Source organism: Macaca fascicularis, chromosome 1 (genome assembly GCF_037993035.2).
Source record: "Macaca fascicularis isolate 582-1 chromosome 1, T2T-MFA8v1.1".
NCBI classification, from domain to species: Eukaryota; Metazoa; Chordata; class Mammalia; order Primates; family Cercopithecidae; genus Macaca; species Macaca fascicularis.
In genome coordinates this window covers 148,870,833-148,898,027 of record NC_088375.1, presented here as the reverse complement: position 1 = coordinate 148,898,027, position 27,195 = coordinate 148,870,833, and the positions used below count along the sequence as shown (strand labels likewise).

At 35.7% G+C, this 27,195-nt stretch overlaps 1 protein-coding gene across 4 annotated transcripts in view; it reads right to left on the bottom strand.

Annotated features, from left to right (window-relative positions):
• Positions 1–27,195, bottom strand: part of COL24A1 (collagen type XXIV alpha 1 chain) — a 400,532-nt gene that overhangs the window by 34,404 nt on the left and 338,933 nt on the right. For 3 of the 4 annotated variants that reach the window (XM_015433402.4, XM_065519320.2, XM_005542833.5), the window contains 6 exons: positions 17,375–17,482; positions 15,293–15,400; positions 15,147–15,200; positions 14,528–14,590; positions 12,470–12,523; positions 6,916–6,951 (listed from right to left, as the gene is read on the bottom strand). In XM_015433402.4, coding sequence (XP_015288888.3) covers positions 6,916–6,951; positions 12,470–12,523; positions 14,528–14,590; positions 15,147–15,200; positions 15,293–15,400; positions 17,375–17,482 — 423 coding nt within the window. The remainder of the gene's footprint in view (positions 1–6,915; positions 6,952–12,469; positions 12,524–14,527; positions 14,591–15,146; positions 15,201–15,292; positions 15,401–17,374; positions 17,483–27,195) is intronic. The other variant, XM_065519318.2, reaches the window with a different exon arrangement.

The window sequence follows — 27,195 nt, the reverse complement described above, 5'->3', positions numbered from 1 at the left end:
GAGTGCTATTATGAAGAAAACAAGATGCTGTGAAAGAGAATGACCAGAAATGATGAGACAGAATGATCTGAGAAGACTTCTTTAAAATGGCATTCGAGCAAAGACCTGAATATTGAGATAAAATTAGTCATTTGAAGAGTATATGAAATAATTTCCTAGGTGAAAGAAAGGCATATTCCTAAGAATAGAAAGGAGGTCAGTGTAGGTGGCAGGTGGAAAATGGTACATCAGGACACTGGAGAGGCAAACAGGGGCCAGTTCATGTAGGGCCTTGTAAATCAAGGCAAGGAAGCTTAGATTTTATTCTAAGTGCAAGAAAAAGTCATAGGGAGGTTTTTAAAGAGGAGAATGATATAATTTGATTTATTCTGTAATAATATCACTCTGTTTGCTATGTAGAGAATAGATTGTAGTGGGGGGAAAGTGGAAGAAATAAGAAACCAGGAGTCCAGGTGGGATATCATGATCACTTGGACAAGGGTGCCAGTGAAGAATGAGAGATGGATTCTGAGTAGGATTTACAGATGATGGGAATTAATCTCTAAAGAACTCTTTATGTTCTATAGCTTTGTTAGTTCTTTTGTGGGGGGGGGCTTATTTATTTTTCTTTTATGTAGAATCACACATATTCAGATCTGGAAAGAACTTTATAGATATATCTCTTCTAATTCCCTACTCAGCACAGGAATACCAGTCCAATAACTCGGGGAGATGGTCAGTAGGCTTTGGTGAAAGGTAGTTACTACCTCTACCTTGCAAAATGATCTTTTGTGTACTATTTCATTATTATATTAGATAGCTCATTATTACATTGAGCTGAAATTAGCCTCAGTATTCTATTAACTTTGTCACTAAGTATTTATTGTGTTAATTATGTGTCCGGTGCTATAACAGACTGGGGACTAGGTGGTAACAACGATGGTAGGTAGGTACTAGGTGGTATCTAATATATCTCATGCCTTCATGGAGCTCACTTTCTCTCAGGGAGCTGAGCACAGAAACTATAAGTACAATTCAATAAATAAGTCAATTAAATTGTATCCTCTAGAGTTACTCATATTGTATCTATCCTCTCTTTTATAAGATAACCTTTCAAATATTTGAAGACAACTATCATGTGCCAACACCTCAATTTTATCTAATTCATTTACCAATAATTCATTAAATATTTACTGAATGCCAACTATAAGAGAGGCACTGCTAGATGTGAGGGACACAGCATTAAAACAAACAAAAATCAACAGATAAAATGTCTGTGCCTTTAAGGCTACATTCTAGCGAGGAAAAATACAATAAACAAACAAACAAACAAAACCAAATAAATATGTAAGATGTCAGGTGGTAGAGACACGGGTAGAAGGAATATAAGGCACTCAGGAAGGTGGGGGCACTGCTATTCACACAGGCTAGTCAGGAACCTCTCTGGTAAGAGGACATTTAAGTACAAAACTGAAGAACACATGCCAGGCATTGTACTAGGTCCTGAGTGCTAGATATCATGTCCAGGGGTGGGAGTAGCGTGGGGTTAAAGCATTAGCGTGCCTGCTCCAAGAAATGTTCATTAAATCAAAATGTCAAGATCAGCAGGAACTCTCTACCATACATAAAGGGTATGGTAGAGAAATAAGAGGTGCAAAAGCCAGAAAGTGAGGCAAGAGACGAAAGACAAGGAGAGGGATGTAATCAGGCTGCAGAATCTGGTAGAGGTTAACCATCCCAGATATTTCAATGGGTCCTACCAGGATATGGGTTCCCCCAGATCCTTCCCCTTCTCTGAATGTGCTTTAATGTTGTCCATGTTTTCTTTGGGGATAGCATGACTGGTACCACTACCTGCTTTATTCTGCATGCCGTATTTCCACCATTACAACCTAAGATGGCAGTCCTAATCTATTGCATTTGTAATCCATCAGAGCCACTCAATTTTTTTTTTTTCATGTGAAATGCTTGTGACATTGCCATAGGTACTTCAGGCTTCCTAATCCTGATGGAGACTATGTCCCAGCCACAGTACTCGGAGAGGATACTGGGGAGGCATGCAGAGCCACACTGATATGGAACATGGGCTAATTCCAAGTCTCTCTGTTTTCCTTTCCCTCCTTCACTCTTCCTTGGAAATATAGCTTCACTGTGTGCATATGCTTTTGCTTCCTGTTACAATAAATCTGCTGAGAAAAGGTGAGGATCACATTTCCACAAATTGAACACATCGATTTAAATATCCTTTTGTGATTCTTAGGCTATCTGAGATTACATAATTTCTCTTTTTTAGCTAATTAATATAACTGCAACTTAATTATTCTGAGTCTCAAGTGTACCCTACGATGAGAAGAAAAAATCTCAGCTGTCACTATGTAATCTCATTACCTTGTAATCAAGACTTTACTGCTATATTTAAATTTATTCTTATGGGCCTTACGTACTTAGTTTCAATCTCCCTCATTTTATTTCATGTCTGTCCTCTGTTTATGGTTGCTGCTTTAATAAGTTCGGCATGGATCACATACTCAATGAGTAGATTTTAGCTTCTCTTGCAACAACAAAAACAAAAAAATGGGTAATCATGTGAGATGAATATGTTAATTTGCTTCAAAAAATTACTTATAGTCAAATTACTTGCTTATAAATAACCTTTTTACTATCTATATGTATCCTATAACATCGTGTTAAATCTATACAATAAAAAACTTATTAAAAAATAAGCTCAGCATGATCTCTGCTGGAGAAGTGGCCCCTTTACAACACATCTTCCTTAGTTTGGAAGAATTGGCATCCTAGAAATGAGGGAAGTAGTGTCAGTATAAGCTACTTTGGTCACAAAAGTGCTGTGTACCTTTTGCCCATCCTCTCATCATTGTCTCTAACTGGCTGATATGCAACTAATGATTTGCCTCTGCATTGCAGACCTCTTTGGTGCTGTGGACATAGCGGGTATATACCTAAAGCGACTTGGCAGTCCCTTTGTTCTCTCACTAGTGAAGAAAACTCATACCCTATCTCCTGACGCCTGGCAAGGCAAATAATCCATTTCACACAGTGATCGGGGAAGAAGTGATTGGCGGGTTCTTAAACACGTTTAGAGTTTATCAGATTTCACTGCAATCTACCACATAGGTTTATTTTTATTTTTATTTATTATACTTTAAGTTCTGGGTTACATGTGCAGAACTTGCCATTTTGTTACACAGGTATATACGTGCCATGGTGGTTTGCTGCACCCATCAACCCATCACCTACACTAGGTATTTCTCCTAATGTTATCCCTCCCCTAGCCCCCGACCCCCCACAGGCCCCGGTGTGTGATGTTCCCCTCCCTGTGTCCATGTGTTCTCATTGTTCAACTCCCACTTATGAGTGAGAACATGTGGTGTTCGGTTTTCTGATCTTGTGATAGTCTGCTGAGAATGATGGTTTCTAGCTTCATCCATGTCCCTGCAAAGGACATGAACTCATCCTTTCTTATGGCTGCATAGTATTCCATGGTGTATATGAGCCATGTTTTCTTAATCCAGTCTATCACTGATGGACATTTGGGTTGGTTCCAAGTCTTTGCTATTGTGAATAGTGCTGCAATAAACATATGTGTGCATGTGTCTTTATCATAGAATTATTTATAATTCTTTGGGTATATGCCCAGTAATGGGATTGCTGGGTCAAATGGTATTTCTAGTTCTAGATTCTTGAGGAATTGCCACACTGTCTTCCACAATTGTTGAACTAATTTACACTCTCACCAACAGTGTAAAAGCGTTCCTATTTTTCCACAACATCTCCAGCATCTGTTGTTTCCTGACTTTTTAATGATCGCCATTCTAACTGGCGGGAGACGGTATCGCACTGTGGTTTTGATTTGCATTTCTCTAATGACCAGTGATGATGAGCATTTTTTCATATGTCTGTTGGCTGCATAAATGTCTTCTTTTGAGAAGTGTCTGTTCATATCCTTTGCCCATTTTTTGATGGCGTTGTTTGCTTTTTTCTTATAAATTTGTTTAAGTTCTTTGTAGATTCTGGATATTAGCCCTTTGTCAGATGGATAGATTGCAAAAATTTTCTCCCATTCTGTAGGTTGCCTGTTGACTCTGATGATAGTTTCTTTTGCTGTGCAGAAGCTCTTTAGTTTAATTAGATCCCATTTGTCAATTTTGTCTTTTGTTGTCATTGCTTTTGGTGTTTTAGACATGAAGTCTCTGACCATGCCTATGTCCTGAATGGTATTGCCCAGGTTTTCTTCTAGGATTTTTATGGTCCTAGGTCTTACATTTAAGTCTTTGATCCATCTTGAGTGGATTTTTGTATAAGGTATAAGGAAGGGGTCCAGTTTCAGTTTTCTGCAAATGGCAAGCCAGTTTTCCCAACACCATTTATTAAATAGGGAATCTTTTCCCCATTGCTTGTGTGTGTCAGGTTTGTCAGAGATCAGATGGTTGTAGATGTGTGGTGTTATTTCTGAGGTCTCTGTTCTGTTCCATTGGTCTATATATGTGTTTTGGTACCAGTACCATGCTGTTTTGGTTACTATACCCTTGTAGTAAAGTTTGAAGTCAGGTAGCGTGATGCCTCCAGCTTTATTCTTCTTGCCCAGGATTGTCTTGGCTATGTGGGCTCTTTTTTTGGTTTCATATGAAGTTTAAAGTAGTTTTTTCCAATTCTGTGAAGAAAGTCAGTGGTAGCTTGATGGGGATAGCAATGGATCTATAAATTACTTTGGGCAGTACGGCCATTTTGACGAAATTGATTCTTCCTATTCATGAACATGGAATGTTTTTCCATTTGTTTGTGTCCTCTCTTATTTCCTTGAGTAGTGGTTTGTAGTTCTCCTTGAAGAGGTCCTTCACATCCCTTGTAAGTTGGATTCCTAGGTATTTTATTCTCTTAGTAGCAATTGCGAATGGGAGTTCACTCATGATTTGGTTCTGTGTTTGTCTGTTATTGGTGTATAGGAATGCTTGTGATTTTTGCACGTTGATTTTGTATCCTGAGATTTTGCTGAAGTTGCTTATCAGTTTAAGGAGATTTTGGGCTGAGACGATGGGGTGTTCTAAATATATAATCTTGTCATCTGCTAACAGAGACAATTTGACTTCCTCTCTTCCTATGTGAATACCCTTTATTTCTTTCTCTTGCCTGATTTCCCTGGCCAGAACTTCCAATACCATGTTGACTAGGAGTGGTCCTTGTCTTGTGCCGGTTTTCACAGGGAATGCTTCCAGTTTTTGCCCATTCAGTACGATATTGGCTGTGGGTTTGTCATAAATAGTTCTTATTATGTTGAGATACATTCCATTGATACCTAGTTTATTGAGTTTTTGGTGTGAAAGACTGTTGAATTTTGTTAAAGGCATTTTCTGCATCTATTGAGATAATCATGTGGTTTTTGTCATTGTTTCTGTTTATGTGACGGATTATGTTTATTGATTTGCATATGTTGAATGAGCCTTTCATCCCAGGGATGAAGCCGACTTGATCATGGTGGATAAGCTTTTGGATGTGCTGCTGGATTTGGTTTGCCAGTATTTTATTGAGGATTTGCACATCGATGTTCATCAGGGATATTGGCCTAAAATTCTCTTTCTTTGGTGTGTCTCTACTAGGCTTTGGTATCAGGATGATGCTGTCCTCATAAAATGACTTAGGGAGGATTCCTTCATTTTCTCTTGCTCAGAATAGTTTCAGAAGAAATGGTACCAGCTCCTCTTTGTACCTCTGGTAAAATTTGTCTGTGAATCTGTCTGGTCCTGGACTTTTTTGGGTTGGTAGGCTATTAATTATTGCCTCAATTTCAGAGCTTGTTATTGGTCTATTCAGAGATTCAACTTCTTCCTGGTTTAGTCTTGGGAGGTGTATGTGTGTCCAGGAATTTATCCATTTCTTTTAGATTTTCTAGTTTATCTGTATAGAGGTGTTTATAGTATTCTCTGATAGTAGTTTATATTTCTGTGGGATCAGTGATGATATCCCGTTTATCATTTTTTTATTGCATCTATTTGATTCTTCACTCTTTTCTTCTTTATTAGTCTTGCTAGTGGTCTATCAATTTTGTTGATCTTTTCAAAATACCAGCTCCTGGATTCATTGATTTCTTGAAAGGTTTTTTTGTGTCTCTATTTCCTTCAGTTCCGCTCTGATCTTAGTTATTTCTTGCCTTCTGTTAGTTTTTGAATTTGTTTGCTCTTGCTTCTCTAATTGTTTTAATTGTGATGTTAGGGTGTCGATTTTAGATCTTTCCTGCTTTCTCTTGTGGGCATTTAGTGCTATATTTCCCTCTACACACTGCTTTAAATGTGTCCCAGAGATTCTGGTACATTATGTCTTTGTTCTCATTGGTTTCAACGATCTTTATTTCTGCCTTCATTCTGTTATTTACCCAGTAGTCAGTCAGGAGCAGGTTGTTCAGTTTCCATGTAGTTGTGCAGTTCTGAGTGAGATTCTTAAGTCTGAGTTCTAATTTGATTGCAGTGTGGTCTGAGAGACAGTTTGTTGGGTGTGATTTCTGTTCTTTTACATTTGATGAGGAGTGCTTTACTTCCAATTATGTGGTCAATTTTAGAGTAAGTGTGATGTGGTGCTAAGAAGAATACATATTCTGTTGATTTGGGGTGGAGAGTTCTGCAGATGTCTATTAGGTCCTCTTGGTCCAGAGCTGAGTTTAAGTCCTGGATATCCTTGTTAATTTTCTGTCTCATTGATCTGTCTAATATTGACAGCGGGGTGTTAAAGTCTCCCATTATTTTTGTGTGAGTCTAAGTCTCTTTTACCACATAATTTAAATCTACTTCCTAACAACTGCAATTTTATTTTTATTCTACAAGTATCAGAGATATAATAATGAATAACTGTAAAATAGTCCTTGCTTTCATGGAGCTTAAAGTCTAATGTCAGGGTTACTAAAATCACAAATTTAGTTAAACTTACAGTTTCACCTCTAAAGCCCTTTTCACCTCTGGGTCCCTAAAAGAAAAAAATAAAAGATGTTAGTTCAGTGTTATTGATAGTTATGTATTAAATGTAGCTGAGGTCATTATATGTAGAAACACGACAATTTATATTTTTGCTTTTTCTATGTAGTAAGACCTGTTTTGTTAAATTGTATAAGTTCTAGTTTTATTTTCCTAAATAAAGCAAAGCAAACAAAAAACCCCTAGTGATTTATCAAGTTGTCTGCTTTGCTGTTCCTAGTTCTAACCTTAAGGTGAGACTGAGATAACTACTTATTCATTCAATTAAGTCAAAACAGCTTATCTGACAATCATATACAAAACAATTTAAAAAGGACATTCTAAATTCAGGTTAAATTCTTCTAATATTTGTTTTTCTTAACTTTTGAAAACCCTGTTTCTGGGATGGTTTCCCTTCTCTTTCTTGTAAATTTTGATATGTTGTATACGTTTCCATGCAGTTCAAAATAATTTCTAATTTTCTTGGAGACTTCCTCTTTGATCCATGAATTATTTAGAAGTGTGTGATTTAATTTTCAAGTGTTTGGAGATTTTCCTATTATCTTTCTGTTATTGATTTCTAGTTTAATTCCATTGGCAAGAGAATATACCTTCTATGACCTCAGTTCTTTTACATTTAGTAAAATTTGTTTTATGCCCCATAACATCTTCTATGTTGGTGAATGTTCCATATACACTTGAAACAAATGTAGTTTGCTGTTGTTGGGTGGACCTACTGCTTTTAAAATGTGTTAATATTTTCCTGTTCATCCTTTTGAAAATTTTATATATATGTAAAAAATGAGATAATACTATTCATCTTTTTTGTAACCTGAATTTATACCTTCATATATATAATATGAATGCTCTTCCATGTCAATCTACATTCTTTTAGATAATTAAAATACTTGTCTAGTATTTAACATACTATGATAATATTTTAAATTTGCTATTATTAGACTTTTTGCTAATTTTTGTCATTGTTAGCAGTGTTGTGAGAGATACCCTTATAGTATAAAATTTTTGTTAAAGACTGTCTTCCAGAAAGTTAGTTTGAAATTACATACACACCTGAAAAATGGAAGTGTATATTTCTTCTGATCTATGTCATGTTCTTTGTTAATTTGCAAGCTAAGAATACTATCTTCTCATTTATTCACCATTTGTATGACTTCTGTGTTTCTCATCTTGTCTCAATTCATTTTAAACTAGGTATTAACTTAAAATAACTTACTTATTTTTAATTAATTAATTAATTTATTTTTGAGATGGAGTCTCACTCTGTCACTGGACTGGAGTGCAGTGGCATGATCTCGGCTCACTACAACCTCCACCTCCTGAGTTCAAGCGATTCTCCTGCCCCAGCCTCCTGAGTAGCTGGGACTACAGGAGCACGCCACTACACCCAGATAATTTTTGTATTTTCAGTAAAGATGGGGTTTCACCATGTTGGCCAGGATTATCTCAATCTCCTGACCTTGTGATCCACCCACCTCAGCCTCCCAAAGCACTGAGATTACAGGAGTGAGCCACTGCGCCCGGACCCTGATTTTTAAGATATCTACACAGCACTTAAAAAATACATATACACCATTTTCCACTCCCTACTCAGTATTAAAAACCTGGTATGTATCTTTTCATACCTTTTTCTAATCAAATACTGACAAATACATTTATATATGTATGGGAAATATTGCTTGTGTTTTATAATATTGGGATCATATTATATACTCTTCTATGCATCTCACTTAACAATACATCATGAAATAACTGAGTCAGTCAAACTAGATATAATAAATTCTTTTAAATAACTGCATAATATTCCATGAAATGGCTAACCTATAACTTATCCAATAATTCCTTTAGAAATGAGTATTCATGTAATTTCAATTTTTTTCCCCAATAAAAGCAGTATTGTAAAAAAAAAAAAAGTCTTTGCAAAATTTCATTAGTGTATTGGGTGTGTTTATACCTGTGGGATAAATTCCTCAAAGTAGAACTGTTTTGTTAAAGAATATGTCCCTATATTTAGCAAATCTTTCCATAAAGGGTGTAATTCACATTTTTACCAGTGATCAATGATAGTACTGTTTTCTCCTATATTCCCTTCTGAGAAGTTAAGTGTAATATCTTATTTTACTTTAATTTGCATATCTCTAATTTAAAGTTAGGTGAGTGTCTTTTTATTATAAAACAATAGTTGAACTTTCGGATTTGTTCTTTTTTTCTCCACTGGCTACTTTTTTGATGGAATAGTTTTCATTTTTCTATTGAACTTTCTTTTTCAAACTATAAGAGTTCTTGGTATATGTGTGTGTATGTCTATCTAGAAAGATAGATATACATCTATCTATCTATCTATCTATCTATCTATCTATCTATCTATCATCTATCTCTATCTAGATACACACACATATCCATATCAATAGATAGGTAAATATTCTTTTTTTCTTTTGCCTAGGCTGGAGTGCAGTGGCACGATCATGGCTCCCTGCAGCCTCAACTTCCTGGGATCAAGTGGTCCTCCCACCTCAGCCTCTCGAGTAGCTGGGACTATATGCATCTGCCACTACACCAGGCTCAGTTTTAGTTTTTTTGTAGAGATGGGATCTCGCTATATTGCCAAGGCTGGTCTAAACTCCTGTGCTCAAGCAATCCTCCAGCCTCAGCCTCCCAAAGTGCTGGTAATACAGCCATGAACTACTGTGCCCAATTGAACTCTTTGTATATTAACCTGTTATATGTTATATGCTTTGTAAATATTTTTCCCAATCGATATTACTTTTAAACTTTATTCATGGAATCTTTTTTCCATATAAAATTTAAAACATTTTCAAGTATTCAAATATACTTTCTGTTCTTTTATAGGTCTCCCCAATCCTTAAGCTACATGTTAGTTTTCTTGATTATTCTTCAATTTTTTTTTTTTTTTTTTTGAGATGGAGTTTCACGCTTATTGCCCAGGCTGGAGTGCAATGGCATAATCTTGGCTCACTGCAACATCTGTCTCCCAGTTTCAAGAGATTCTCCTGCCTCAGCCTCCCAGGTAGCTGGGATTACAGGCATGTACCACCACACCCAGCTAATTTTGTATTTTTAGTAGAGATGAAGTTTCACCATGTTGGCCAGGCTGGTCTTGAACTCCTGACCTCAGGCGATCTGCCCACCTCGGCCTCCCAAAGTGCTGGGATTACAAGCGTGAGACACTGCGCATGGCCTCTTCTAAGCTTTTTATTATTTTAGTTTTTACATTAAAGTCTTTAACAGTTCATCTAGGATTAAAATAATTTTGGCAAATGGGATTCCAATTCTTCTTTCTTCTTTTTTTCTTTTTTAAAGAGATGGGGTCTCACTCTGTTTGCCCAGGCTTGAGTGCAGTGGGTGCAATCAGCTCACTGTAGCCTGGAACTCCTGGGCTCAAGCAATCCTCCCGTCTTAGCCAAAGTAGCTAGGGCTATAGGCATGTACCACCACACACAGCTAATTTATTTTTCTATGATGGGGGTCTCACTGTCTTGCCCAGGCTGTGTTCCAATTTCTTACAGCAGGAAGATACTCAAAGTAATTCCATCTCTCTTCCCTGTCACTGACGTAGGAGTAAGCATCTGGCTGAATGCTAAAGATATGAAAAAAATGTAATCGGAGACTTCTAAAAAAATTCTTATTTTTGCCATGATAGTACTTTATGCCACTTTTTTCTTTTGGATAATTATATCTGGATGTGGTTCTTGAGAAATTGTAGTAATCTTGCTATATGCCTAATTATGAAGCCAACATTCAGGATATCAGGGTAGAGACATAGAGATATAAGAAAGACATAAGAACCTGGTCTTGGATAAGATAATTGAGTCACCAAATTAACCAATTCTGAAGCCCTTCCTATAACGTGATACAAATTTTCTTATTGCTAAAAGTAGTTTGGTTCAGGGTCCCTATTATTTGCAGCCAATTCTTCCTCAATTATATGCCATTTTTGTTATAAGTAAATTCCTATATATACTTAAGATCAAATTCTGGGCTTCAGTCTGTTACACCCATCTGTTTATTTCTTTGTACTACTATATAGTTTCATTTACAATGACTTTGTAGTATTGTTTTCTTATCAGAAAAGCAAGCCCGTCACCCCTCACCGGTATTTTTTTTCACAATGTTTTCTCTAATCTCAAATGTTTATTCTTTCATAATGAACTTTTCTTCTCAGAATGGAAAAAACTTAATATGGAAAAATTGGTGTACATGCTGAATACTATAAGGGTCTTTAAGAACTATCTATAAACAAAACACAGTAAGATATTTTAATTAAGTAATTTTAAAATTACATTTTCCTTAACCAATTAATACATCATAGTTTTGACAGAGGGGAACAATCATTCTGTAATCAGAACAGTATGTGTCCCTTAGCTTGCTGAAGAACCACTCACTGAAATATAAGAATTCTCCCACTTACAATCTTATATAGCTCCGAGTGGCAAATGTTGAAAGTCTAGAGAAATACTGAGTTATACATTTTACTTCTTTTGTTTACATATCCAGTAACTTTGGTGGTTTCTTCTCTAAATTTATCAAAGAGAATAGTGGCATTAAACATTTGAAGCATTCTATTTTTATATTTTTAAATTGTCTGTGTCTATAAATAACTTCCAAATAATTCAAAATATCAATTCCCTAGATAGAATGAATCTTTCCTCTCTAAGTCTCAGTTTGACCCTTTCTACTGTCCTCCTTGTTTGTTAATACTATTATCAGTGTTGGAAAACTTTCCCAACATCACTTGCCCAATCATTGTCTCATTTCTCTGTTTTATTTCATAGCCAAATTTCTTAAGGCGCTGGCATGTAATATCTCAATTTCCTCTCCAGACACAGCTTGAATGGAGTGGAAAGAGCGCTGGTCTTGAAGTAAGAAACACTAGCTATGTAATTCACCAGGTCTATCACCTTGAATGACTAGACGAATCCATAAACCTCATCTGTTTCCTCATCTGTTAAATGAAAATAATATCTACTGCAAAAGTTTGTTGTAAGAATTTAAGGAACATTATTATTAAATATTTTCCTCTACTTCCTTCATCATTGTAACCTGTACTCTATCTTCTACTGCAACTTATTCTCTCAAAGATTACTGTTGACTACTCCTTTCTTGAAAGCTATTCTCTCGAACGATTCTTTCCTTCCTTTATAGTAGGTACTTCCAAAAACTCAAATCTTGGATGTCTGCACACGTTTTGCTATCTATGTTCTTTCCTTCAGAAGAATAATTTCTTTTTATTGCTCAAGTGTTTATGACGCTCTCCCCTTCCTGACTCAGTTCTATTTTCTTTTCTTAACTCCAATTATAAATGCCTACCTACTTACTTACACTGTCTTCATTACACATATGGTCCCTAACTTCTCAGGAATCATCTTCCAGAAGAAAATGTATGTCTATTTTTTCCAATTGCTTCTCAAATACCCTAATTCTTTGTAGATTATTCTAGAACCAGGATTAAAGAAAAAAAAGAGTACAAAAGACTTATATTATGATAAACTTACAGTTCTACCTGTTGGGCCTATTATACCTTCTCTGCCAAGGGGACCAGTGTTTCCCTGTTGAAGTAAAAGAAAAACAGTCTCGCTGTTAGTATAATTAAAAAAAAAAACAACTCCAGAGAATCTTTTGTACAATGGTAAAAGAGTCATGTCTACATAATTATCCTTTTTAATATAAAATCTTATAGCATTAGCATAAATTATAATAATCTTGGTTAACAGTATGTGACTCAATTTTGCATATTATTAAAGTCTCCTATCAGGAGAGTTACATCTGTATAATTTCTAAAAAACTGATGAATTAGCATTATGATTTTTATGTGGTGATAACTTCAATGATGCATTTTACACGTATGTCATTATATAACAAATAAAACTATATAAAAAAGAATAGAATGATGAACAAGGTTTTGAATAAATTTCTGTGCAGATGTTGAAAGAGCAGATGTTTGGGTAACATGAAGCGTGAAATAGAGAAAAAGTACAGTAAGGAACCAGAGGGAAGCGTATGTGACCAACTAAACTTCAGTTCTTCATTTGTAAAACAGGAACAAGAACATCTACTTCATAGGGACATTGTGAGAATTAAATATGAAAAGTGCTTTTAAAACTTTAAGCTGTTATTTGATTATGAGAATAACCTTGAATAAGGTGAATTTCTGATCAATTCCTCCCAAAGTAGGAACAGAGTCTATAATTTCTCAGTGAATACAAAATGCCCATTTTAGTTTTTTCCTACAAACTTCAGCTTCCTTGGTTCTTCAGAAATCATGAAAATAGCTAATACATTTATAGTTGAAGAAATATTCAGGAAGGTCTTTAAACAATTACTATGACAATACTCCTCTTTGCATTATGTTTTGATTGTTTGTATTGAGACGGAGTCTGTTGTTGCCCAGGCTGGAGTGCAGTGGTGTCAGCTCACTGCAACCTTCGCCTCCTGGGTTCAAGTGATTCTCCTGCCTCAGCCTTCTAAGCAGCTGAGATTACAGGCATGTGCCACCACGCCCAGCTAAATTTTTTGTATTTTTATTACAGACGGGGTTTCACCGTATTTATCAGGCTGGTCTCGAACTCCTGACCTCAAGCAATCCACCCGCCTCGGCCTCCCAAAGTGCTGAGATTACAGGTGTGAGCCACCGCGTCTGGCCTTTTTTGCATTATTGAAAACAACTTATTGTAAGAGTTAGGAAAGCAGTGAAGGATTTTAAAAGTTTGACTTTCATTGAATAGTCATTTAAGATACCTTTCTCCTGCATCTGAACTGCTTCCCTTCTTCCTTTCTCTGCTCTTTCTACACTTGCCCCTGCAGCTGCTATGAGTCATAGAGATGCTACTACCACAGCCAAACCATTACTTGAAGTTTTTGATTTTTTTTCTCTTCAGTTTCTTTTTCTTTCAGTTTTATAGAACATCTCATCAATTAGAAAGTTTTGGTTAATAAAAACTAAAATAAAACAAAACAAAAAACTAAAAACAATAATCAGTAACCACTGGTGGCTTATTTGTCCTATTTATATTCTCTACAATTTGCAATTACAAGCACTCACTGCTAATTGGAGTTCCTCAGACCCTGTTTTTTGCAACTATTTAAGCGGTTCCTCATCACTCTCTTGGGATACCTGCCCCTGAGCTGGGAAAACACAGCTATTGGGAAATATTTCAGTCTGGTCTGAAGAGCTCTGGTCATACACAAGCTTCTTCCAGGTGGTGCATGGAGGTGGTCTCTGGTTGTATTAATGCTTATAACATGAAATTGCTGTATGTTTTTGTTCCTGGCGTGAGTTAATAAATACATTATCCAGTCTTCACAGTAATTCTGATGATTCTTTTTTTTTTTTTAAAGTAATACTGGGAAGTACGGGTGGTCTATGAGGTATTTTGCTCAAACTAATATATGAACTGCAAAAGACGGAATTCTGCATGTACCCTTATGAGTTTCTATCTTAAAAGTCATTTTATTAAGTTATTTACTTGTAGCACATTACATTTAGAGCTCTTAAGCCCTACAGTGAGCAAAGAACTACAGTTTCTGGGTAGGCAGAATGACTTGACACTTACTCTCTGTCCAATAGGACCTTTAGGACCTGATATCCCAACAATGCCAGCATCCCCTTCAGGACCCTAGACATACAATAAGAAACAAAAAGATAAAATTCGTAGTTCTATATGAACATTTTACAAAATTATATCAATCTATCAAGAATTGCTCTTTTAAAAATGGAATATAATACTGTTGCGCATGCTGAAGTATTCAGAAAGAAGTGTGCTGAGGCCTACAATTTACTTAGAAATACACCAACGATGGGAGAGAGGGATACATAGATGGAAAAGCACGATAATGCCAGTAGGATAAAATGTTAATGGTAAAATTTAGGTAATGGGTATAGGCATTTACTATAAAAATTTCTCAACATTGCTGTATGTTTGAAAATTTTCATAATAAACTGCTTGGGAAAAGGGATGAAAGAAAACAAAAGATATCATATACTAAAATTTCTGGGAAAATGTATAGTTACATAATTTTAAAAACAGACATATTCAAAACTCGAATATATAAATATGTACCTACTGAAATTTTACACATTTAAAAAAGCTCAAGTTAGAGACCGTATTGATATTTCAACAGCTCTTTTATTTCTAGATAGTAAGAAGACTAGAAGAAAGTATATAAACATACTTTAGGGCCTGGGAATCCTTGGAAACCTGTCAAACCTTGAACACCATATTCTCCCTGCAAAGTGAATTGACATGATAATAATTATTGTACAATGGTAGCCTGTTCTGTAGAATAAGTGCTTGGTGAATTTCTGAGGTGGTACATACAGGCTGCCCTTTCAGGCCAGGCTCTCCACATGGTCCTTGATCACCTTGTGCTCCTCGGTGACCTCTTGTACCTTGAATTCCAGGTTGACCAGGTAGCCCTTGTTCACCCTACGGGTAGAACAAAGAAAAGTGATATTCACTTCGGAACATATAAACATATTGGCTTTTGAATGAAGCCCAAATACAGGCCCATCCTTAGGCATAATACAAGGCACTGGGGAAATCAAATTTTGCATGTTCATCTTGTTCACCAATATTTTCCACACAAGTAGTATTTAATTATAATGAACCAGAAGTGCAGCAGTGGGAAACGGAAATTCCAGAGATTGTGGTGATGTGTGGAAAGAAGAGGGAAGGGGGAACCTATAGAACTAGGAGGATAGTAAGACTTGAGAGAGGATAGTGAGGGTGTGGTATGTGTGGGTATGCTTAGATGTGATGGAACTTATATTTTTGTTTATGTATTTATTTTATTTTTATTAGAGATGGGGTCTTGCTCTGTTGCCCAGGCTGTAGTGCAGTGGTGTGATCATGGCTTAGTGTAGCCTTAAACCCCCAGGCTGAAGCGATCCTCCCAACTCAGTCTCCTGAGTAACTGGGACTACAGGCACACATCATTGCACCTAGCTAATTTTTTATTTTTTGCAGAGACGGGACCTAACTGTGTAGCCCAGGCTGGTCTTGAACTACTAGCCTTAAGTGATCTTCCTGCACTGGCCTTCCAAAGTGGTAGAATTACAAGTGTGAGCCACTGTGCCTGGCCAGAACTTGTATTTTGAATTGATATCATTTTTCTGTGTTTTCCTTACCATCCAAAGATGATTCAGCTATCTAATACTAGAAAAAGAGTAGTTTCCTGAAGTGTAAACTCTGGTTTTAGCCATGATTATCTTTTTAATTCCATCAATAAAAAATTTCCATTATCTGTCTCCCTAGGTTCCTTTGATATGAACTGTCTTTATCCCCTAAAAGTCACTTTAAGTATACACTTAATCAACATTATTGAAGTTTTAAAAGTCAAGTCTTTTTCACTGATTTTTATTTTTGAAATGAGAGTTGAAATATCTTTCACACCATTTCTAAAAGTAAATTTAGGAATCAGGTGGACTTTAGAGATAGGTTAATGAAAAATGATGTTTGGTAGACTTTGGCCAAAGATTCTTTCAGATTAACAAATTATCTCTCACTGTCTTGAAACAAAGCTATACAACTTTGGGGCTTGACAAATATGGATCCTTCTTATTGCAAATTCAAGCCAAAAGGTAGGGATCTTTATTTCTTTTACTGGCTTTAGCATTTGCTTAGCTGCTTTGGATTTAGTACAAAGGAATATTCATAGTATAAACATTAACAGAAGACTAATATTGTAAACAGTAAGCAAGTGGGTCATGATTTTCAGTTTACCCACATGGGTCAGAAATCTGAAAATTCTTTAGAAGTGGAACTGTGAAAATCAGATTAAGAGGTAATAATGGTAAAGGTGCCAATGTCTTAGTCTTAGGCATTTATGAAAGAGCTTTAGATGTTGGACTAATTTCTGTTGTCTGGGTCAATCCTGCATGAGATATTTCTAAAAGAGGTTTTGTCTGGAAAGTCTATTGACATGTGACAAACTCCACACAATAAATACAATGTAAGACTTAGTTACTGTCACATTAACTCTAAGAAACAGTCTGTACAGTTATCAGATTAATTAATTGGTTGGTTAGGTTCAGAGTCAGAGGAATATGAATTGTATCTGAGAAAGTATTTATCTGGAAGTAAATAAGATTTCTCTGTTTTGGAGAAGAAGATAGATGACAGAGAAGGAAAAAGAACCAAAATGAGTCAAAGATGTAGCATTTTGTAAAGCATCACTAGTCCCGGGTCAAAGAGTTGTTATACCAAATTACAGGTACTGTGGCTATCACGGGAGATGGATATGTCAAAGCCACATACTTTCTCTTTTCCTAATGTGCTTTTACTATTAGCCAAATTCTATTAAAAAGTATTAATCTTACCATCCTGTGATCTAGCCAATGAACTCAGGGCCAGAAAGGATGGCCAATACTGCTCACCCATCGGAACAAAATATTAAAGTACCTTTGGGCCTTGAATTCCTGGGCTTCCTGGCAAGCCTGATGAACCCTTTACTCCTGGAGGACCTGGAGCCCCAGCAAGTCCTGTTCTTCCTGGGCTGCCTCTGATGCCCTAAATAACACAGATAAGAAATGAAAACTGGGAAAGCTTCTAAAAAGTCAGTTTAGAGGCTCAATAAAATGTAGTAAGAGTTGTGTCCTGAAAGGCTGCTGTTAACATACTGCCCAGGAGTTATCCTGGGCTTCTTTCCTAAAAGATGAAATGTTTAAATACTATTTTAGGAACACTCACCACTCACTTGAAATTTCTATCATTCATGCAATGATCTTGGTTTTTTAAAATGAAAACACTGAAGCAATACAAAGTTCACCACTACCTTCTTACTTACATAGCTTAGGTATGAAGTATGTTTGTTGTGTTTTAACCTTTGCATTATACTGTGGTGTACATGACAACTCTAATAACTGATGAAAGTCTCCTTAAGAAGAAAATTCTATTCCTCAACCACACATGATTCCAGAAAATTTGCTAAAAATAGTTTAACTGGAAATAAAGTTAAGCAAGCAAACAGTATATCCTTAAAACCAAATCCTAAATCAGGTTGGCAAACTATACTTTGCAAACTAAATTCAATCCATCACCTGTTTTTGTAGATCTCATGAACTAAGAACAGTTTTTACATTTTTAAACATTGAAAAGAAGAATAATATTTAAAGACATGGAAAATTCTATGAAATTAAAATTTCAGTATATATAAAGTTTTACTGGACAGTCATGATCATTCATTTACATACTATTTAGGGCTGCATTTGCACAACAATAGCAGAGCTGAGTAGTTATGACAGAGTTTTTTAAAATTTCATTTTAAGTTCCAGGGTACATGTGCAGGATGTGCAGGTTTGTTACGTAGGTGATTTGCTCCAGCTATCAACCCATTGCCTAGGTTTTAAGCCCAGCATGCATTGGCTATTTTTCCTAATGCTCTCCATCCCGCTCTGTCCCACCTCCACCAACAGGCCCCAGTGGATGTTGTTCCCCTCCCTGTGTCCATGTGTTCACATTGTTCAGCTCCCACTTATGAGAACATGAGATGTTTGATTTTCTGTTTCTGCATTAGTTTGCTGGGGATAATGGCTTCCAGCTCCATCCATATCCCTGCAAAGGACATGATCTCATTCCTTTTTATGGCTACATAGTATTCCATGCTGTATATGTACCACATTTTCTTTACCCAGTCTATCATTGATGGGCATCTGGGTCGATTCCATGCCTTTGCTATTGTGAATAGTGCTGCAATGAACATACACGTGCATGTATCTTTATAACAGAATGATATATATTGCTTTGGGTATATACCCAGTAATGGGACTGCTGGGTAAAACGGTATTTCTGGTATTCCTGGACTTTGGTTCCTCACGGTCTTCAAGGAATCACCATACTATCTTCCACAATGGTTGGACTAATTTACATTCTCACCAACAGTGTAAAATGTTCCTATTTCTCTGCAGCCTCGCAAGTATCTGTTGTTTCCTGACTTTTTAATAATTGCCATTCTGACTGGTGTGAGATGGTATCTCATTGTGGTTTTGATTTGCATTTCTCTAATAATCAATGATGTTGAGCTATTTTTTGATATGTTTGTTGGCTGCATGAAGGTCTTCTTTTATGAAGTGTCTGTTCATGTCCGCTCACTTTTTATTTTTTAATTTAATTTACTTTAATTTAATTTTATTTTTTTGGAGATGGATTCTCACTCAGTCGCCCAGGCTGGAGGGGAGGGGCGCGATCTCGGCTGACTGCAAGCTCTGCCTCCTGGGTTCACGCCATTCTCCTGCCTCAGCTTCCCAAGTAGCTGGGACTACAGGCGCCTGCCACTATGCCCAGCTAATACTTTTGTGTTTTTAGTAGAGACAGGGTTTCATGGTGTTAGCCAGGATGGTCTCAATCTCCTGACCTCATCATCCACCTGTCTCGGCCTCCCAAAGTGCTGGGATTATAGGCGTCAGCCACCATGCCCAGCCCTTTGCCCACTTTTTAATGCAGTTGTTTTTTACTTGTATATTTGCTTAAGCTCCTTTATAGATTCTGGATATTAGATATTTGTCAGATGGATAGATTGCAAAACATTTTCTCCCCTTCTGTAGGTTGTCTGTTCACTCTGATGATAGTTTCTTTTGCTGTGCAGAAGCTCTTTAGTTTAATTAGATCCCATTTGTCAATTTTTGCTTTTGTTGTAATTGCTTTTGATGTTTTCATCATGAAGTCATTGCCCAGCCTATGTCCTGAATGGTATTGCCTAGATTTTCTTCTAGGATTTTTACAGTTTTGGGTTTTACATTTAAGTCTTTAATCCATCATGAGTTAATCTTTGTAGTTCTCCCAGCACCATTTATTAAAGAGGGAATCCTTTCCACATTGCTTGTTTTTGTCAGGCTTGTCAAAGATCAGATGGTTGTAGGTGTGTCATCTTACCTCTGAGTTCTCTATTCTGGTCCATTGGTCTATGTGTCTGTTTTTGTATCAGTACCATGCTGCTTTGGTTATTGTAGCTTTGTAATATAGTTTGAAGTCACGCAGAGTGATGCTTCCAGATTTGTTCTTTTTGCCTCAGATTGTCTTAGCTATATGGGCTCTTTTTTTTGGCTACATATGAACTTTAAAAAATAGTTATTTCTAATTCTTTGAAGAATGTCAATGGTAGTTTTATGGGAATAGTATTGAATATATAAATTACTTTGGGCAGTATGGTCATTTTCACGATATTAATTCTTGCTATGCACGAGCATGGAATGTTTTTCCATTTGTGTCCTCTCTGATTTCCTTGAGCAGTGTTTTGTAGTTCTCCTTGAAAAGGTCCTTTATTTCCCTTGTTAGCTATATTCCTAGGTATTTTATTCTCTTTGTAGCAATTGTGAATGGGAGTTCACTCATGATTTGGTTCTCTGCTTGTCTGCTGTTGGTGTGTGGGAATGCTTGTTGTTTCTGAACATTGATTTTGTATCCTGAGACTTTGCTGAAGTTGCTTATCAGCTTAAGAAGCTTTTGGGCTGAGAAGAAGGAGTCTTCTAGATATAGGATCATGTCATCTGCAAACAGAGACAATTTGATTTCCTCTCTTCCTATTTGAATACCCTTTCTCTTGCCTGTTTGCCCTGGACAGAACTTCCATTACTGTGTTGAATAGGAGGGATGAGAGGGGGTATCTTTGCCTTGTGCCGGTTTTCAAGGGGAATGCTTCCAGCTTTTGCCCATTCAGTATGATATGAGCTGTGGGTTTGTCATAAAAGGCTCTTATTATTTTGAGGTATGTTTTGTCAATACCTAGTTTATTAAGAGTTTTTAATATGAGGGGATGTTGAATTTTATTGAAGGCCTTTTCTGCATCTACTGAGATAATCATGTGGTTTTTGTCTTTAGTTCTGTTTAAGTGATGAATTACATTTATTGATTTGTGTGTGTTGAACCAGCCTTGCATCCCAGGGGTGAAGCCAACTTGAGCATGGTGGATAAGCTTTTTGATGTACTGCTGCATGTGGTTTGCTAGTATTTTATTGAGGATTTTGCATTGATGTTCATCAGGAATATTGGCCTTAAGTTTTCTTTTTTTGTTATATCTCTGCCAGGTTTTGGTATCAGCATGATGCTGGCCTCATAAAATGAGTTAGGGAGGAGTCTCTCCTTTTCAATTGTTTGACATGGTTTCAGAAGAAATGGTACCAGCCCCTCTTTGTACCTTTTGTAGAATTCAGCTATGAATCCATCTAGTTCTGGGTTTATTTTTGGTTGGTAGGCTATTTATTACTGCCTCAATTTCAGAACTCATTATTGGTCTATTCAGGGATTCAACTCTTAACTGGTTCAGTCTTGGGAGGATGTATGTGTCAAGGAATGTGCCCATTTCTTCTTGATTGCCCTGTTTATTTGCATAGAGGTGTTTATAGTATTCTCTGATGGTTGTGTGCATTTTTGTGGGGTTAGTGGTGATATCTCCTTTATCATTTTTATTGTGTCTATTTGATTCTTCTATCTTTTCTTCTTTATTAGACTAGCTAACGATCTATTTCATTATTTTTTTTCAAAAAACTAACTCCTGGATTCATTGATTTTTTTGAAGGGATTTTGTGTCATGGTAGAGATCTTATATGGCACTTCCATTGCTTTGCACTGTTGCTTGGTGTACTACAAATTGCAGTGATGCAGTTATAATATGACAGTGTTTCAAGTGGAACATATATTACTGTGACACTTAATTTTACTTATTACCAGTGCATGCTATCATATCAAAACAAGAAAAGTGGACTTCGAATATTGTGTTTTTTTAAGGCACCATGGAAAATGAATTATTTTCTTATCAAATTAGATGTCAAAGCCTTGCATTTACTATGTAATATTATTATAGCTATGCTTAAAAATTATAAAGTATACATCAACATTATCAGACTAGGCACACAATATAATATTTCTACCTCACAGGAATGCAACAGTCAGAAAAATTAGAAAATGTAACATGGAGTATTTTTTCACAGCAGATCTCTTCACAACAAAATGAAAATGAGGCTGCAACTGAGGTAAGTTTCTGAGTGTTCACTTCATTCATTAGCCCAATAAGGAAAATCCCTTATTGATGACTTAATTAAATCTATAGCAAAAATACATTTATTTAAGATTGTTAGCTTTTTCGCAAGAATAGCTGCTTGAAATGTTGAGGACACTGGTGCAGCATCAACAATCAGTTAAAAAACAAGGTTCTTTCTTTTTTTCTTCTCTCCCCACCAGCATGGGCTGTTGGTTCTTGATGAGTCAATAGAAATTAGCAATACTGCTCAGTTGTTCATTCACGGAGTCAGTGCTGAGTGTGAAAAGGAGTGAATGCTGAGATGGAAGAATTGTATAAATAGTCTGTGGGGTGACTGCAAGTGAGAATATTTTCAAAAAAGTTAAAAAAACACTAAATCAGTACAATCTTCTGTGGATTCTGCTAGGATGCAATAAAACTGACAGCTATGGATCACAAAAAGAATTACTGGATAAATTTGGAAAGCTTATGGTGGGTAGATTTCTGAACTCAAATAGTTTCAATAGCATATCTTAGACCTAGATGCCATAAATTTCCATAATTCAAAATCCATGTGACTGTGCACTTGAGGAATTTCCACCTAACTTACAATTGAAAATGATTAATCTACAAGGAAATGACATGCGAAAAGGCAAAATCAGGAGAAGAACCTAATAGAATTCTGGATATTCTTTTCAAGCAATCAGTATATTCAATCAAAATCATATGCTCATGAATTGTAGCATTTGGCAGCATCTATCTGTGTGAAAAAAAATTTTCAAATATGAAATATGTGAAATATGCAAAGTCTCATTACAGGTCAACATTAACAGCATTAACAAATGCAGAAAATTTTGACAACAGGGAACTGTAATAAGCTCGCTTTACAGGAAAAGCAAGCTTTAAAAACAAAATTCTGATGAATAGCACCCTCCCCAATAAAATAAAAACAGCTGAAAACCTAAAGAAACCCACAGAGAAAGCAGATTTTATAAGCTAAGTGTTATTCTATACAAAGCATGCCACTTTTCTCATTACTAGTCTTGCATTACAAAATTTTTACTTAATTATATTTAAATTATATGAATAAAAATTTTGTGAACAATTTCTTCTTACATAAGTTCGCAAGCAATACCCTTGAGTTTGCTTCCTGCAAATACTAAAATTTATTCATATTTATATGCATATTTACAGAAATATGTATTCATATTTACAGAAAAAGTTTGTTGACTTCTCTTCTAGGAATGACTGTTACTTTCTGAGTTTATTCTTAGGATATTAAATTTGGTTATTCAATAGTTTCTCCATGTATTCAACAAATATTTATTGAATATCATCTATGCATAAGGAAGGTACCATGGGAAACCCTTTAAAAATATAGATATAAATAAAATATGGTTCTTGTTTTTAAGAAGCTTAAAATTAAATGAAAAAGATGAGACCAGGTGTGGTGGCTCATCCCTGTAACCCCAGCACTTTGGTAGAGGCTAAGGTGGGAGGATTACTTGAGCCCAGGAGTTTGAGACCAGTCTGGGTGACACAGTGACACCCCATCTGTAAAAAAAAAAAAAAAAAAAAAAAAAAAAAAAAAGAAAAGAAAAGAAAGAAAAATTACCAGGGCATGGTATTGTGAACATCTGTAGGCTCAGCTACTTGGGAAGCTGAGGTGAGAGAATTGCTTGAGCCCAGGAGTTCGAGGATGCAGTGAGCCATGATCATGCCACTGCACTCTAGCCTGAGCAACAGAGTGAGACCCTGTCTCAGAAATAAACAAATAAATAAATAAGAAAAAGAAAAACAAAACAATGCAATGTGATGGAATGTACTATATAAATAATTATAATGCCAGCAAAAGTTTTAAAAAAATTCCAGAGAAGAGAGATGTAATGTAAATACCTGAGAGGTTCTGAGGAGGGGAAGTTACCTTTAGTGGTAATCAGAAAAGAAATTAGTGAGAAGAAGCTGGATCACGATCATAATACAAAGATATTGCCCTTAAAGTTATAAATGTGGTGGGAGAGATGTTTTGGCTGAAGACAGACTACCGTCATTTCTGTGGAAGGCCTGGTTGAGAGAATGGTATTTAAAAAGTAAAGTCAATCTTGAATTTAGTGCCAAAGCATTTTTCCTTTTTTTTTCAAATAATATTTTCTTCAAATTATGTAATCACATATTTTATTATTTTCTTGCTTATAGTAAAAGATAATTAAGTACATTTTTAAAATTACCCTATCTAAGATTTTCTTCATGGCCACAAAACCCACTAAAATAATGTATTTTGTGTCTACTAGGTTCATGCCCTATGCTGGGTGCTTACAGGGAGGTACATATAGGATATAGGTTCATGTTCCTCAGCTTGACCTTTAAGTCTTTTTTGTCCCAACTATCTCTCACCATTTATCTACGTTAGTGGGGCTCAATATGTCAAAGGAACCATTACAAGGGCAAAATCCTCATAGAAGGAGAAAGGGAGGAAGAGGGAGGAAGAGAGAGGGAAAGAGAAAGGGAGAAAGAGAGACAGAGAGAGAAAGAGAAGAGGAGGGAAGGAAAGAGGGGAGAGAGAGAGAGAGCGAGAGCAAGAGATCCATACTGTGGTTGATGTGGTTCTTCTAAGTTGCTTGTGCCTCATCCTAAGTGTATTATCTTATCCCGTTTCTTACCCTTGGCTTCTAAGTGTTTTTATATTTGTTTTAATTTTCCGTGAGCCTTTCTGTTCCATACCTATGGGATAGATTATCTGGTAGTGTACTTTCCACATGAATGATGAGAACCCTGGAGTCATAAGATGGTGCCATTTTAGAGATCATCAATACAAATGATACTCATCTGAGACTTTGGGATATAAATTTTCAAAAATGTTCAGAGAAGACACAGGTGTATACCAATGACCAGGTCTCTAATGGGGATATGACTTTACAGGAAAGGCAAATTTTAAAAACAAAATTCTGATGAATAGCACCCTCCCCAGTAAAAACAAAAATAGTTAAAAGACCTAAAGAAACCTGAAGAGAGAGCAGATTTTAAAAAGTCATACATACAAGATGAGAGAAAGGGCATGTAAGCAGGGGAAAAAAATAAAGTAATAAATAAAGTAACTTCAGCGTTAAACCAGTTGAAAAGTTAAGTTATAGATGTAGATCACTGTGAGAATTTTTTTAAAAAAGCATTAGGTTGTCTTGCAAGTTTGTGAGCCTCTTATCCCCAGATATTTTATAGAGGTAATGGATATTGTAGGGAGATGCATCATTAGAACTGATTATCCTAGATGATTTTAAGATGCCTCAAAGTTGCCTAATTATAAAATAGGACCACTTTGCCTCACTTTACTTATAATTCTAGGCAATTTCAAAGTTCTTCATTTTCTAATATAAAAAATGTATCTTTTGAGTGATACATGACAACGGACATTCAGATACTACTGAACACTCCTGAAGTCAAAAGGTATTTTTGATTGAGAATAATAAGGAAGACAAAACTTGTCAGTAGGGCTAACTGTAAACTAGCAACTTCATTTTACTTGCAGTGCTATCAGATATTTAACCCAGTAGAATGAATATATTCCAAGTCATTTACTACGCTTGTTGGTTTCTTAGAGAGAAATCGGAGGATGGTAGCAGAGTGTTCTGTTCAAAGTTCCAAACAATGTTTCTTACAAGTAAAGAACAAACATTTCTTATTATGAATACACAGATGGCTGATTAATTTTGTTTGCAAGAGAAACAGATGCTAACCCTAGGCATTCTTTCCAGTGTCTTTTAAATGATTTGTCTAAAACCATTCAACCTATGGTAAATCATTCTGGGTAAATTTTAAAAAGTAAATATAACCATAATTATTAACTTTGGTCAGAGATGCCAAAAATCAATGAACAGTTTACATGTGTATTAAAAATTAATATAATTATAAGAGTACATGATGTCACATGACCAGAGACTTCCTTTATTCTCAGATAGGAGCCAGTCTCCCTACTGAAATAAGTTTTAAACCAGCAGGAAAGTGTTGTCAGTTTTGACAGGACTGAAACCCATGGCTTCCTAAGTCTTTGGACTCTAAAGAAACAAGTACTTGGATCAGTAATGACAACAACAACATCAACCACAACAACAAGAGTTGCCTTTTATTGAGTGCATTCCATTTGTCAGAAATGAATAGCATTATGGTTTACATTATTTTGTTTGATCTGGTGTCAGTTAAGGAAAGAAGGCATTGCTTTTCACTTTGACTTCCCTCTGGGGAAAGGAAGAAATCGTTTTAGGGTAAGTCTGCCTTCATTTTAGAACGGAATGGAAAGATCTGGGGAGGAAAATGGGGCTATATGCACCATGTATAGGAAAAAGATACAGAGACAAATTTTGGAATGATGATGACTTATGTGTATATAATAGTGAAACACACCAAAGAAAGTGTCACTCTGTTATTTCCCCAGCTCCTTGGCTTAACCGTCTTATTCTCATTTGGATTGAAACAAATATATTAAAAATAAGCACTAAAAAATAAAATTTGTTAAATCCAGGCAATGATAAAAATCTACATTTTAAAAATAACTAAAAATATTATATTTAAAATTATGCTAAGTGAAATTACAAATATTTCAAATATGAATTTTATTGATTTCTTGCAGTAGAATGATAAACTTAAAATGACACTGAACTTCATATTAGTTGATATTTTTCTTTAAAGTACTACCTTAACATTTTTCTAAAAATGTTGTTTCCTTTCTCTTCTGCCAGGCACCTTATGTGTATATAGTTTATATATAGTTTATATGTTTGTATAGTTATGAACTATGTGAGAAGATACTCAGAAAAATTAATTTAAAATTAATTTACTCTCTGTAGTACAAAAATAAGTATAATATCCTGGATTATTAGGCAATGTAAGTACTATTTTTTTTTCTTAAGCCAGCAAACCCTGAAGTTATGTAAGTAATACTTTACTTCCTTTACTCTGAGCAATTCAAAACACTTCTGTTTAAGGAGAATTTCTCATTTTATTTGGTTTACTAAATATATCCCTCCTAGCAAAGGATTGGTGTTTAAAAATATGTGGGATGGTAATTATTAGGTGATTATATGCAAGGCTACATTTTATATAAATAATGTAGCATTCATAACATTTTTGTGCAGTGCCAATCATAAGTAATGTAGCCAGTTGCTAGAAATAAGATTTATGAATGAGCTGTATACTAAAGTTAGGAGGTACTTTTAGTTCTGAATCTCTAAACGTATTAAAGCTTATGGAACTGAGAGCACAGTTGAGGCAGGTCATA